The sequence below is a fragment of the Mastacembelus armatus genome, chromosome 3 (genome assembly GCF_900324485.2).
Source record: "Mastacembelus armatus chromosome 3, fMasArm1.2, whole genome shotgun sequence".
Taxonomy (NCBI): Eukaryota; Metazoa; Chordata; class Actinopteri; order Synbranchiformes; family Mastacembelidae; genus Mastacembelus; species Mastacembelus armatus.
Genome location: NC_046635.1, coordinates 22,848,640 through 22,864,507, shown reverse-complemented (window position 1 = coordinate 22,864,507; position 15,868 = coordinate 22,848,640). Strand labels below are relative to the sequence as shown.

The 15,868-nt window shown below is 41.0% G+C and overlaps 1 protein-coding gene across 2 annotated transcripts in view; it reads left to right on the top strand.

The window, feature by feature from the left end:
* The first annotated feature begins 374 nt into the window (after positions 1–374).
* Positions 375–15,868, top strand: part of thsd4 (thrombospondin type 1 domain containing 4) — a 33,437-nt gene continuing 17,943 nt past the window's right edge. The window contains exons 1-7 of one of the 2 annotated variants that reach the window (XM_026292986.1): positions 375–637; positions 1,362–1,416; positions 1,637–1,706; positions 2,959–3,275; positions 4,110–4,542; positions 5,705–5,807; positions 6,887–7,023. In XM_026292986.1, the coding sequence (XP_026148771.1) occupies positions 1,388–1,416; positions 1,637–1,706; positions 2,959–3,275; positions 4,110–4,542; positions 5,705–5,807; positions 6,887–7,023 (1,089 nt within the window). In that variant the 5' untranslated portion in view covers positions 375–637; positions 1,362–1,387. Of the gene's footprint in view, positions 638–1,025; positions 1,109–1,361; positions 1,417–1,636; positions 1,707–2,958; positions 3,276–4,109; positions 4,543–5,704; positions 5,808–6,886; positions 7,024–15,868 lie in introns of those variants that run through there. The other variant, XM_026292987.1, reaches the window with a different exon arrangement.

Sequence of the window (15,868 nt, the reverse complement as noted above, 5' to 3'; positions counted from 1 at the left end):
TCTTTTCTCTGCGCGCACCATCAGAGCTGCTGCGAGCAGAATTGAGCTTTGGCCTGACTTCAGCTGTTAAATGAGATCATTTACCTGCCTGTGGCTCCTATTCGGACGTCTCACTGTGAGAGAGAGAGCCACTGCGACTCATCACGCAGTCTGTCTCCCACACACAAACATCCCACCGTGCCACTCACGATCTGGGGAAAGGAGGAGGCACACACCTATACTCCACTACCCACCCACCATAACACACACACACATGCACACTCGCACACACACGCACACACAAAGAGAGAGAGCGGTAGTAACGGCAGGGGGCGCAGCAGAAGTTGATTTCTAGTTGCAGCGCTCTGTCATTTTGTGTCTTTGTGCGTAAAAGCAGAACCACCGGAATCACCATGTTAACCAATGCCCGGTGTTTGCCCTGCGCCAGGATTTAACTGCCAACTCTGGGTATGGATTTACTGTCTTAAGTGGCTTAGCAGCAAGACTCCGGAGGGAAAGCTCTGTTTCCACCTGAGTTAATGCTTCGACAATGAGGATACCTGCGCTTGGAAACTGATCTTGTAAACGGAGGATACACTGGTTAGAAAGTACAGTGAAGTAGCAGATACTTCACCTTACCCACACCAGTACCCTGCAGGTACCATGATATGTATGCTGTTATTTGATTATTTCGCTGCAATACTAATAGCATATCAAAATATTACATGGCCAAATTTACTCTAGTGTCAACTCTATGGAAAGCTGTGTGTGTGTGTGTGTGTGTGTGTGTTGTGGCGTGGGTTTTGTGTTTCTCCTGGTTTAGACACTATAACGTTTGCAGGACTTTTTGACCGTCCTGGCTGGTTCAGTGAACTTAATTTAGACAAGGTGCTAAGCAGGGTTGAATAATATGATCTGGGGCGAGGGGGTGAAAATTCTTCTTTTACTGGCCCTCAGATCTACTGTCTAAAGGGGTAGCAGTTTTTCAGCAGGGGGGCTCCCTCATTAGGAGCCGAGGAGGTCAGAGGTCAACTCACATGGTCAAGTGGGCAGAAGTCGTTCAATTTAGTCAGTGTCTTGGTGGATCTTGCTGCAAATTAAAAAGTGGCAGGATTTGGACATTCAAGAGGTATTTATGGCACACAAACAACATCTATACTAATAGACTTTACATTTTAAAGATCACTCAACTACTTGTCATCCAGAGAATTTATGTTACAAAATATGAATAAATGGTGAGTGGATTCTGTTTTTTTTTTTTTTTTTTTAGCTTGATAGTGTTTCTCCTATAGTGCTTCTGGACAGTGGCCACACAAGCAGCCGTTGTGTTGTAAATGTCAGTACCACTAATCCTAATGTCCACTTCTCCTTTTACATTTAAGTGCCTTTCTCTAAGAATCCCAAAGTAATGCAGAGGGTCTGCGTCTGGATCGTCAGGTAATGTCAGTGTGATTGTTTTAATCATGTATTACAAAATTCTTAAATAGTTTGTGCATTTATTTGTATTTATATGCTGATGAATGTCCGTGTACCTATTTTTGTGTGACTGACTCCAGTTTAAAAACTGTAATATTTTATTAATATTCTCATATTTGTTATTTATGAACCAAGTGATCCCACTTTTAGTAAAAGCACCACTTCTGTGTGTTGTCTGTAGCGTCTCCATGCTGCTGATGTTGCTTTGGTCTGCCCCCCTAGACAGCCAACACGCGACAGACCACAGGAAGGTGAGCAGCGGTCGTATAGCAGGTGGTGCTTCTGGAAAAACAGCAATAAATCTAAGTTCTAATACGTTTGATCTGTTCAACATCCTCACTGTTATGGTGGCAAGCCTCCCTCATATATTTTCAGAAAGGTTTTTTGTGTTTTGCCTGTCACGGTAATGACATGGTTGGCACAGCTGAGAGTAGAGAGCTGGTCTCCAAAGATGGCATGCGTGATTGTGTCTTATTAGCGTATCCAAATGTCAGCAAAGTTTAGACTTTGCTCCTTCTTCTGAAAGACAATGTGTAGACAGGGAGCGTTTTCCCAGGGGGAGCCTGATCTGGGTGCTAATCTGTCAAGTTGTAATGAGAGAGTGAGAAGCTGTGTTGATTGCAGCAAAACACAGAGCGCCTATGTCAGCTGTCAGCAATCACCTCTTGAACTCTGGACCCACATGGAAGAAACTAGTAGTTGCACCAACTGTATGAAGCTGACTGATGATTAAGTATCCAGTCAGTTTGTATGGGGCTGGTGGAGGTCGGTTCCATGTGTCGCCACTGGCAGCCCAGCTGTGTGACCTGTGGCTGACCTGAGACCCGGGAGATGACAGTAGCATTGAGTTACAAAGACTAAAGCAGTGTAGAGGGGCTGGGGGGAAAGTCTGAGTTGTCGCTGAATAGCTGCACAGCCTGATTGACAGCAGAAGAGCTTCCTGCCAACTCTCCCTACTGCTTCTGTATTCTCTTTCCATCCACTGAAGTCAAAGGCCGCTGAGCTTGTACTACAGCCATGTGTTTGCCCAGGGAGGTTGCTGTGAATGGAGACAAAGTGCTCCTTAAAGAGCAGGATTTCCACGCGGCTCCACAGATAAAGCCGGATTGGCACCAGAATCCTGCTGGCAGATTCCTCAAACAGAGAGTGCAGTGATTGCTGCTAATATGTCCCTGGCAGAGTTGCACGAAGCAATAGAGTCAACATCGAGAAATTCAGGTAGCCAGTAGGGGATAGGGCACTAAAAGACAGCCACTAATCAACCAAATCAGGGCTTTATAACCGTGAACAGTGGTCTGTTTCATGAACACTGGTGGGAGGCAGGAAAGCAGGATAGTCATGTTGATGAGGTGAGGTCACTGTGCTTTTACACAAGGCCATGATCTGGAGAGATTAAAGTCTCATTGATGGATGCTTTCCATCAGTCCTTGGCATCCACATCTTAAGGCATTATGTCTTTGTGCTTCTTGTGTTGCTAATTGTAGTTGTTTTGGCTCCTAACAGGTTCCTCAGAGGGCAGAGCTCCAACAGGAGTTTAGGGCAGAGCAAGGAGAAATTGAAGGTTCTTGGGGCACCTGGGGACCCTGGTCAGTCTGCTCTCGGACCTGTGGAAAAGGAGTGCAAGAGCAAAGTAGGCCCTGCCTGCCTGTTTACACTCCATCCCAATACCCCTCCAGAAGGGGTGGTGTTCACTCCCAGCAACCAGGACACGTCATCTCAGCCCTGCGGCCAACGGTTCCTCTACACCGTGACACGGGCTGGCCCTCCAACAGCAGCAGTCGTGGCGAGCTGAGCAAGGAGGCACGGCCTGGTGGACGACGGTAATGTTTCACTCATGATGATAATTTCAAAATCACCACAAGTGACCCCTGGTCGACCCTGGCCTAAGCTGGTGGCTTTTCACACATGATACTCTGCCAAATAGGTATGAATTATTTATCTTTGTTTAAGGTCATCATTACATGTTTGAGCACTAAATAAATATTCTGTGTGTATATCTGCCGCACTTCACTATCACGGTGTTCAGTGAAGAACATTCTGCATTTTTTGGGGGTTTCCAGCTCTTGTCTTTGTTTAAATCTGCAAGTCCATAAAGAGCCTGAATGGCTGCACTGCATGCTGAGCAGCCTGGTCTAAAAGTGACTCTTTGGAGCCGTCACTGTGGGCCATCTGACTGCCCTCCAGTGGAGAGTTAGTCTTTTATGGATGGACTCAAAGGCTCGGCTTGTGCTTGGCAGCTTTGTGACCTCCTTCCTGTTGTGCTCACTTTTAAACAAATAACACTGACAGCAGAGTTATAGGGGGTTGTTTGAGTTGGAATCTAAGGAGACAAATAACAAGAAAAGCTCCCAGAATTCAGCTACTGGGATCCTGGTGCTTCCCGAAAGCTGCAGTTCAGATGAAGTGCTTTAACAGCTTCCTCAGCCAAAGAGAACATCCCCAATAAAAGAAGAATTTGATCCAAATGTACTGAATGGCCTCTGTTGCACGATTTAAGATGGTAAATACAGATGCTTTACATAGTTAGACGATATGTAATGACATTCAGTTGTGTGCTAGTTAGCAGAGATGCACACAGATCTATAAATGTTGGTCAAGTGATAACTAATATCGCTTCCTTGGTTTAGTTGATATGATTACATTTGTGTCTCCAGGAGATTTACCCACATCATCCCAGGAAGATATGGCTATGGGAGAGGTCCTTACATGGCCCCACTGCAGACGGATACAGGGCAGGGCTCTGGGACGGCTCGCCCTCCCAGACATAAACGCTCTGCTGCAGCTGATGCTTACAACCCCACCGCTAGAGGCCGGGGCACCCACAGGTCGAACAATCCAAAGCCCTCTAACAACAACCATCGCTACAGCAAAGCCTACACGCAGCCCAGGGTGCAGCAGCCCCAAAATAACCACGTCTGGGCTCCCCTGTATCAGCCTGGTTCAGTCAAGCAGGCGGAGGAGAAGCAGGAGATACAGTCCGGTAGCCAGACCTCTGGAGCCCAGCAGCACCAGGAGAGACCCTACAACCCATTACCCACTTCGTTCTGTACTGGGGAGCATGCTCACTACAGGATCTGCAACAGTAATGTATGCACTCTTCTTTTTTTATGCAGGCTAGTGATGTTATTGAGGCTGAGTCACATATGAATCATTCAAACCACTCCAGGACATGGGTATGATATTGAGAGTTCTCACCTCTGGAAATGAGTTTGATAACATGCTTATACATGTTATAAAGTGGTGGCATGTGTGTAGAAGGGGTTCATGCTCATGTCTGAGTGAAGGAGAAAGCTTCATTCATCTTTTTTACAGCTTTTACAACTTTACAGTTGGCTCCTGTCTCAAACTTTAACTTGTGGAATCATTTCTTGCTTCTGTAGCACTGGCATAGGTGTGTAGGAGTTGTCAGACAACAGATAATCTGAAACTAGAAACTATTCTCAATACCCCTAGTTTATTTATTGATATGTAGTGGTATAGCTGAATTTGAGCTTTGGTCTTCAGTACACCTGAACACAGTGAATAGATGTCACTAGGTACTGTATGTGTGGCCAAAGACAGATATAGCTTATTTCTCTATAGCATAGTGATCCATTGTTATCCACAGTTATACAGAATACATTATATCATTGAACAAGATGATATGTCCATTTATTATATAACTCAACTAGGACTGGCAAATTCTTAAGAGTGCGTGCATTTTTTTGGCTAGAAATACTTGACTTTAAAGTTATTTACTTACACTAAATATATTCTACATGCAGCTACATTACAAATGATTCGTATACAGTAGCTGTTGGCTTAGGAAAGTTTAACAGTGAACCGCCATCTGTAAACATACATGTGTGTGTATGGGCTCTGCTTATCTGATCCAAGACTATGGAATCCATCCATGCATTAGAATAAATTCAGTGTCTGGCTCTGTATATTGTCTCTGGTGTGTGATGACAGATATTCAAGCAAAGTAAAGCAGACCTGATACTTGTTTAGACAAAGACGATGTAGCGAGACATCAGGGAGTTTGGATTTCACTGGTGAGCCTTGATAAATACTGGAATCAAACTACTTTTGGCAAGAAAGAATGGGCTACATGTGTGGGGTTAAAACGGTTAAAACAGAAGAGGTTTACCCCAGCTGTCACTCAGTGGATACAGACTATGACAATGAGAAATGTGAGCTTGCTGCAGTTATGAAAGGATTTAGGATTGTCATCGTGGAAAATAAATGTATGTATCTGGTCCATCCTCAGGCCTGTACTCCATCCAGTCTACATATCAGGGCTGTTCAGTGCTCCTCTTATAACAACCAACCTTTCATGGGCCGACTGTACGACTGGGAACCTTTCAATGAAGGTAGGTTGTACGTACTCATTGTATAGTTTTGTAGTAGTTCTTCCTGATGACAGTAAATTGGGAGCCAAATGAATGAAAGAATAAGCAAATGTTAAGTTGTAGTACAAAAAAAGAGTTTTAACATAAAGATAAATGTGAAAAACCAACAGAACAGATATTTATCTGTCAAAATAAATACGTGAAAATATACAATCTGTCTAATCCATTCTGTTAATGATACAGTTCACAATTAATCACACTTTCACAGCCTGATTGACTTATTTGAACAAAAGGTGCGGTGTGATGTGAGGCCTTCAGTATGTCACCTGTCTGTACAATCAACAAGTAATTAAAGCTGGATATATCCAGGCAACCATCAAAACACCTCCTAAAATATCTTTTCTCTTAGAACACTGATGGAAATAACAGTCTCCAAATTAATATCCTTTCAAACAGATGTGTATATTTGAGATCTCGTCTTTGTGCTGGAGTTTTGAGTGACAAGTGGTGCAGATGTAAAGATTAAATAACCCCAGCTAAATGTGTGAGTCTGTATAATTTGACACCCATCTTGAACTGTACTTAAACATATTCCTGTACATCTGCTTAAGAAATACCTGCATTTTGGGCTTTTTATGTACCTAATTGATAAAGCACCTGAACATAATTGGAAGAACAGGGATCAGGATCCTTTGGTCACTCACTTTTTTTTTGCGTCGTCCAATAAAACAGAGCATTTTGTTGAAATCAAAGAGCTGGTTTCACACTAATGTAATTCAATGTAAAATTTGTAGTATTGTTTTTGCAGTCTTTAGAATGTGTGTTCACTCATGCGCTAAAATTTATTATTGATCTATTTAACTGTTTATGTCACATAGCTACTAAATATTTCATTTTAATGTGCCATATGTTAAATGACTTACATCATTCAGACACCACATGTAAAGATCATGTGTATTATGTTTTGTCTGTGATATGCCTTTGGTTGTTTTTCCATGCAGTTCCTTTGCTTGCCTATGTTTTGTCACTGCACATTATGAAATCAATATGTTGTCAAAATGTCGTGGATACATGTAACAGTCTCATAAATCTCCTCTCAGTTCCTGGAGATCAGCGTTGTGAACTCAACTGCCGGGCCATAGGGTTCAGGTTCTACGTGCGACAGTCGGAAAAGGTGATTGATGGAACGCCATGTGGACAGAATGATACCTTTCTTTGTGTGGCGGGAAAGTGTACGGTAAGTCCGTGGCGCTGCTGAAGACTTACTAATCTACATGTACAAACTTTGTTCATTTAGGTATTTGACCCAGAAGCATTTTTAGTTTAACTGAAAATATAGGCAGAAAATATTAGCGTAATCTTCTTTAATCTTTGTATGTTGTCACTGTAGGATCCTGTGTTCTTCACTTTACAATATCTACTGACCAAAGTACAATTAGACATGAAGGATGGATAAAAAACACTGGAAGTATATTGTCTTTTCTAAAATTCATATTTCATAGTTGAAATATGACATGGAAAATAGAAATTCTTCTTTCTCTTTATTTTTACTGACTAATGACCCTAACAATTAACAGATCAGACAGATCATTGTCACAGGATTAAAAATATTATAGTAGGACTGGATGATTCATCGCTAGCATGAGAAAGAATTGCTACACTTAACTCAACAGGTCTGATGTAGTGATGGCTGTGAGCAGCAGAGGGCAGCACAGCATTTGAGTGAATTTTGTGCTGTGGAGGAGTAAAACAGAGGTCAGGAGGAAGTTTTTACCCCCCTTGGGGCAAAGCAGGAGATCTGGGATCTCAATGCAGGCCATATTTGTACTTCTGACCTGGTATTTAATACACCCCATGAAAACACACCTGTGAGAGTTGAAAGTCGCTGCTCATGGCTGGCTGTGCTGGATTCACTTGAACATTCTTTTGATCAGGTTTTAACTCTAAGGAATATGTTGAAGTAGGAGCTTTTCCAGTTGGCCATGTTGACCCTGCTCTGTCAATCCCATGTATTTCCCATGCGTTGTAAATGTGACAATCTTTGCAATTTAAGATTTAATTAACATAGAAGGCTCCTGATCTCTGATTTAGCCTCGATCACATTTCTACTGTTAACACGCTACAGTGATCCTTCATATGGGTAGGGTTTAATTATTATTAATAATAGAAACTTAATTGTGATTTATGAGTTTTAATCAAGTAATTACACACAAAGTTCATTTAGGCTGTGTGATAATTGTGGGTTATTATTTTAGGATTCAAGAAGCAGTTTTTCAAGAATTTTCTCATCTCTTTTCCTACTGAGATTTCCTCAGCAAGTCCAGACATTTGAACAGGAGAGCCCCTCAAGCTATAAGCCAAGAGATAATATAGAAACAGCTGGATAATTGAATTCAAATCATAACTGCTCCCACCATTGAAATTATATATGATTGTGGAAATTGATAAACTGTAGTTGGTGTTACGGGATCCGCTTGTCCCTTCAGGAGACACACGTACTATACCATCACATACAAAATATACATAATGTTCATAGCAGGAAGCTGTGTCATTACAGGTATATTCATAAAAAAAGACCAGAAAAAGGGGAGTAAGCAGCACAGCTATTCATCAGCAGCAACAGCAGCGGCATGGAGCAGGAAGGAACCACAGGGAAGAATGAGGGGTTGGCAGCTCAAACAGGTCGTTTGAAGTGTCAGTCATCATTGGTGCCTGCTTGGATCAGCTGATGGTCAGCTGGATTGGTGGACTCTGTTTGACCTAACGTGGTATTTCACAACTTGTTAAAATACTATAATAAGCTTTAAATCAATATTTAACAAAAGCTTAATAACTTACAGCGAATAGTCATTTACATTTATACACATTTATTACAGAAGACTGTGGTTTTCTAATGTTTCTAATGGGAAGGCCAGCTGCAGTGAAAACCAGACTATTTATTCTTTTTCTGATTTCACAAACAACAATGATCCACCAATATGGGTATTATGGTTTTGGTTCATATGGGAAAAGTTGATGCCTGCTTGTGTATTGTACCTTGAACAATGCACAGCTCTACTTTTGTAAAAGTTCAGGTTTTGTTGGCCTCTTTTATTGGTTAATTTGAAGACCACTGCCAACAGTAAGCTAAAAAGGCGAATGATGTAAAAGTTAAATGGAACAAACTAAACATTTCTCTGTAGTCCTCTATGTGTATAGGTCAATAGGTATCTCTCACACAGCTACTGCACACTGGTCTCCAGAGTGTTATTGGTGTACTGTAGCGTAACCTGGAGCTGTGCCAGGGACTCTGGTCTCTCTGATTCACATCAGCGCCAAACTATACAATAATTTCTAACTGCTTATTACAACGCAGGGAAACCAACAGGTCAGAGCCTGCCCCTACATAGCAGAGAGATACTGTAGTACATTTTTCTCGAAGCCCAAAACACCTTGACATTGCCAAAAAGTAAGGAACTACTTGTCCAACTGTGTATGAAGAAATCATTATGTACTGATTTGCACAGATGTGTACAAATATGTATTTGCATATCCTGTTTCCGAATGAAATATTAATTAGGAACTGTTAAAGTAATGCATACTATTTGAATTTTAAATAAATTTGCTGCTTGCCATATATTGTTACTAACATTTTACACTTCCACATTGTATACCATTAGACTTTGCTCACAACAAGAAGCAGCTTACAACTCCTCAGTATTTCTAAGTCATTTTATTTTAGATAGTAAATTTAGTTTTAGCTGTTCATACAGTTGTTTACTGCAGGCTGTCGCAGTGAACACATTTTAGATACTTAATCATTTTATTGTAAAAATGAATTCAAAGCATTTGGACTGTGTGCATGCTGTGGTGACATGCTGCTGATTACAGAGCAAACACTGTGTCCTACTGCACAGCCCACAGTTTGTGTGGTCCCTGATACTTCTCCCTGACACCCTTCATGTTGCATGAATAACAATCTAGCTGTGTCAATTGACCTGTGGCCCCTGGTGCCACCACAGGCCCTCAATCTCCTCCATCTCATATTTCTGAATCTGACACTCTCTAATTGGCTTGTTAGAGAGACTCGTGTCTATCAGGTTTTACAGCCAAAACTAATGGGGTAAAACATGGTCTGCTAAAGGGTTATACCCTACAGTTTTGGACTACAGCAGTTTTGTCCTGCTGGCAGGTTTTAGTGGTCGTGGTCTGCACTCATGTCCATCTTTTCCAACATCTAACTATATGAGCATGTCTACAGTGCTCCAGACAGTAGTATATTGGAGTGTAGTTTTCAACTCTGGTCTGCTGTTTTTTCCCTGTTAGTATTGAGTTTGCCCATGCACACTTTAGTGGCCTGCCAGTGTTTTTTCCCCAATTCGTTTTAGTGCTTTTAGCTACTCTGTGTGTTTTCTGAATGTAAGAGAGTCTAGGCAAGCTTAACAAGACACTCAGCTCACTGTGTGTGTACTGCTGGGGCCTCGCTTTCCTTCATAATTGGTCCTACCTCAGACATGAGGCAGAGGCTCCAAGGAGCAGCTTCAAAACTGCTGAATAGCAGTGTGTGATGATCTCAGTGTCTGACATATTCATTACAGCATCTTCAAAGCCTTCAGCCTCTTCATGCTACAAGAAGTGTATTTCTTGCTCTCTGTGTGGTCTCTACATTACTTTAATAATCATGTAAGACACTTACAAGGCTGAGAGTCTATAGCCATGCCTGTGGCTCTGTATTTAGACACATCGGTGTTAAAATGCTTGCATGTTTAGATTGATGGTGCTGATGGGCATCAACATCAGCCACATTCATCCTTTGGGTAACATGAATGTTGAACAGTGGTCCATCTTACAGTTGATATTTCAATGAGGACCTATGGACTATGAATGTCAATGGTTCTTAGAGTGATATGTTGAGTACATTTGATATTATTGACTCTGTTTCCTCTTTTTATAGCGGACACATTAAACATTTCATATGACTCATGTGTATATGATCTCTGAGCCATTGCAGCTCCCTTCAATGTGGCTGCTCTTTTCAGATGAACAGCGAAAGGAAGGTCTGTTTATGGTGGGAATTCCTCTCAGCTGCAACTTCTCTTCCCTTATGCCAAGGAAGTGCATTTGAGAAGGGTGTGTGTATTTTTAAAGGCTGACGACTGACCACATGCTTTTCTGCTGGTGGTGGTGGTCCCAGCTGAGGGTAAAAAAAAAAAAAAAACTTTTTTTTGCCTTGACTATTATAGTAGTTCTGCACTACTTCCTACTGCTCAGTACTGCTCAGTACTGAGACAACTATGAAATAATGGAAAATCCAGTCATGAAACCGGAAGATTAAATCCCAATGATGTGTGTGAATAAATGTGCCAAATTTGGCATAGGTTTATAAAATGCTTTAATTCGGGTTCTGTTAGCATTAATACTTGCTGATAAGCAGGACATTATTGAGTGGACATAATTCAGAATCTGATATATTGCTTTCCCCTAATTTAAAGGACAAATAGAATGAGGCTATATGTGACCCAGTGCAGTTCAAGCACCAGGAGCACGGCTCAGACCCAAACTCATCAAACAGTGGCCTAGGCCACTCCTCACTTCTATCCTCTGACAGCTGCATCTGTTTTATGCATTCCCCTCTGTGGTGGACAGGCAGACTTATTAAAAGGGGGATGAGTGCTGTGATATACAGCCTGCCTGGCACAGGCTGACGACTTAGTCCCATTTCTGTCACAACAAGTCCAGGCTGCAAGCTCACAGGGTGTCCCCCATAAATACCCAGTGAGAATTGTTATGGAATAATGCCAGCAGAGCCTGTTCAGTTATTGGTGACAGAGAAGATGTGTATATTCCTAAGAAAGATGCTGTTTTTACATTTAGTGCTCAGAAGTTGTCAGTTCTTTAGCTCTTCTTAGCCCTGTTGGCAGCGGGGGATTCTCTTGGTGGTAGAGCTACAACCTGCAGTGCGAGGGTCATGTGTCCGACGGAGACAGCCGAAATCGTCAACAGGCTTGTTTTTGGCAGCCTGGCCGGCTTGTCTACATATGTTGTAGGAGAAGTCAAACTGTGACAAAGAACATGACACCACATTGAAAATTACTAAAGCACCACACTAACATCAAAAGGGAAAATGCAGCAAAGTTTTTTTTTTTTCATCAATCATTTTTTTTTACTCTTTAACCTTGTTTTAATTTTTCAACGAAAATTGTGAACAGTGAAAATTCTGATTTAATTTACATGGCAGTGATGATGACAAACCTACTGAGCTAACCTCTCTTCAAACCTTTCCTTTATGAATATTCTTGTAGACACAACATGAGATGATGAGATGAGAGAAACCTTATTTACCAAAGGAAAATTCAGATTCAAACTGATTTTGTCAAAATACCTTACGTTTTTTATTTTTATTTATGTATTTAGTTATTTGTTAAGGTTGTATTACATAGTTCTTTAAATTCTTTATTGTGTGGGTTTGTCACCCTAGAGAAATTTCAAATAAGCATAGTTCATTGCAACTAATAGACATTATACTTTAATTTTCAATAACCAGTTTCTGTTGAAACTTGTATGTTTTTTGTACATATAAATTGATAAAACAATATCTTCATATACAGTGTGGTCTATTACGTGTGAATAGACCTTGAAAACCTCTTATTTCAAACCTCTTGAAATGAGAATTTGCACAGGTGATAGTAGCAGACAGGCAGTAAATATGGCAGCTGATTAGTTTGCTAGAGGTCATGCAAGTTGTAATGGTCCATCTAGAGTCTCCCATTGCTCTAGGGAAAGCAATGTCAATCAGTCAGTCAGTCAGTCAGTCAGTCAGTCCACCACTTTGAGACTGAACTACCTCACCAACCAGTGTATCAGATCATGCTTGTCTTTTTATCTTACATCACTGGGCAAATAAAACAATACATAAATTAACAGAAACATAAACTTTAAAATAGTGATCAGTTAAACCCTGCAATAGAGATGCTTTTTCTTCTAGCTCCCCTCCACAGTGAGTCTATGGTCAGGTTCAGCTATAGACCTGGGGTGCTGGACCTAGTAGAGATGTAGTATTCTGCTTAATGACGCTTGTTAGGGCAGTTGTCAGTGTCCAGGGGGTTGAATATGAGAATTCCAGTTGGAGGACTGCACCAGCTGAGGACATAGGATGTAAAGGAGATGACAGATTGACGTTTTAGTTTGGCCAAACGTCCTGGATTTTAATGGGCCCTGCTGTCCCCCTTACTGTCTCTCAATGGCCCCTTTCAGCCCTTCCTGGCTCTGTGTGGCTCTGGTAGGCTTGAGTGCTCTGATTTCGGGGGTCAGACACTTGTTTTGCACTGCTACACTTCTGCTCAGCTCTGCTACCACTCATAAAATCTTTCTTCAGGAGACAGGGGAGTGTTTAACCTTGTAAGTGGGGCCTCCTTCAAGCTGTGAGAAAGCAGAGTGTCTGCATTTGATGGGCTTTCAATTTGATATATTTCCAACACACTAGTTTTCTCTATTTATATGCTGTATTTTCCATTTGCTGAGTTAATTTCCTCTGAGTGATGGTATTTTTTTTTTCATGAATTCTGCCTCGCCTCTTTCTTAAAATTTAGACAAAAACTTTTCAAGTTTAAATAAAGGTTTGTTTATTGGACAATTTTTATAATGCAGGTAGGATTATTATAGTGTGAGCCCTGCTGCGGTGTGTGTTTTGAGGGCAGAGTCCCAGAGACACATTTATGAAGTTATACTATACGTATATAAAATTGTATTTTTAGCATTCAGCAGTCACACAGGTCTTCCTCAGACAGACAGCTGTTGACAGTGATTGGCTGCTGTCTGGGTGGTTGTTAACTAAAGAGACAGTTGAGCACATTTCATGCCCCATTGGTTTGCTTGGAATGCCAGAGATCTGGAGCCCTCAGTGTGCGGTCAGCGCTTGCTGGGTGCCTGGAATTTAGGGTAATCTGAGAATAAGATAAGAAACAAAGGTGTGAGTGTGTGTGAGAGGATGTTAAAATGTGTGCGTATAATTACAGGTGTCTGTGTTTGTGTCTACAATCTTACATTCTAATTTATGACTGTGTGTTTGGATTTCAGCACGTGTCAGTGTGTATGCATGTAAATATGTAAATCTCCTATTAACAGAGTGTCTGTGCTGTAGGTTCCCTGTTGTTCAAGGTCAAAACCCATTGTAAATTAGACTCTTATCTGCTGGCGTCTGAAAGCTTGATTAACAAAAGGCCTCTAGCAGGCGAAGAAAGACATTAAACAGGAATAAATTAGTTAACAGAAATTATCTGGTCAATTTGTTCCTTGTCTTGTCAGTCAGTCACTTTACAGAAGCTTCTTCTTAAGGTCAAGACTCGTCACTGTTAACATCACCTCAGGCCTTACTGCTGACATTTAGTTTGACAGAAGATGTATGAGAGTAGTGTGATGGAGATAACGTGTGTGTGATGGATAGCCATGTAAGCGTGCGCTTGGTTCACGATGTAGGAGACATCACAGTTGCTGTACCGGTAACTATTTTAAATCTTCTTTTGAAGACGCTGTCATCCACCATCAGCTTTATTTTTTCTTTATTAAGCAAAAAGAAACATCAGCTTCCTTCATCCACACCTTGCTCCTCCCAACCAAACTGCTTTATTCATCAACTCTCCTTCCTCCACTCCACTCCTGCCTTTTTAAGTCAAATACATTGCTCCAAGGGATCAATCGTGGACCTACATGCCTGGTCTTGCTGACTAATATATATCACAGATGCTCAAAAATCACATGTTCTCTCTTCTTACTTTCTGCCTTAACCTTTACTGATCATGTTAACAGACTAGATGGTTAGGTAGATGTGCATAAAAATGCATGGAGATGTTTCATTTGAGATTTGAGAAACTGGATGTGGATGTGCAGAGAAGTGAAAATAATTCTGTATCCTCTTTTGTCATGATTAAAGGTAGACTGATGACAGCTTCCAGTTAGTGTTTCACACTTAGACCATGCTAGATAAAAATATTTGGAGTTATTGTTCTGCTAATGAGCTTAGAAGAGAAAAAAATCAAATCAATAAATTGGATAAGGAGCTGAATACAGATACTGCATGTGTCTGCTGGACAGTTTACAGTAACGTTGGGCCCACCAGCTGTAGAGCATGAGTCTGTGTGTGGGTTGACTTGAAGAATCAGGTGTCTGGAGCCAAGGTTTCTTTAAGGCTGACCCGGGGTTGCTCTTTTGTTATGAGAAAGAAATAGTACTGGCCAGGTAGGATATGATAATAGTGTGTGTGTGTGTATGCACACATGTATCTCAGTTGACATCGTTCCAGCTAGTTGCAGGTGTGGAGATACTTGTTTCTTACGATGCTTTTTTGAACTCAGTGCCTGTTCTTGCTCCTGCAGAATATTGGAATTGGTGGGAGGGTGTGACCTATAGATTGTAGTGCCAGCCTGCATGTCATTAACAAGGAAATATTTGGCAAACTTTAGAGCTGACTTGTTACTTGTGTGAGTGCACATAAATCTCAAGTCCCAAGCTTTATTCTAGCTTGTGTTTGAAAAGTGTCAGGGCTAAAGGAATTCTGTAGTCCAATGATTCAACATTCAGGAGCCTACATTTATCTGCCCTTAATCCATCTCCCACCCTAAAGGACTGTACTGCACTTTACTATGACTATGTACTACAATCTATTATCCTATAAATTTGTAAGTTTTTTTGCATTAAAAACAGCTAATTTTGAATAAAACAAACCTTTTTAGACAGAACAGCTGCTTATGATGTGATTGTTTTCATGTTGAAATAAGGTACATTTGTGATTATGTTTGGTTTCTTTAACCAAATAGACCATAAGTATAGGCCTGCAGATATTCTAGAAAATAGTCACAATCGAAATTGCAATGCAATATTGGTCAGAAAAATTACATTCAGATATTTGTGGTAAATTCTGCTGTGGTACCTTTCACCCTGAAAATAATGGAAAACATTCTGTGACAGTGGGCTTATGCCAGTCATCGAAACCTCAATTACATTTTGATATTTGATCTATCCTACTGTGGATAATTCCAAATATATTTTGTTGCATTAATTTGAAAAAGAGTCTCTGTTTCAATAAAGGGAAATTAGGCACATTAGAG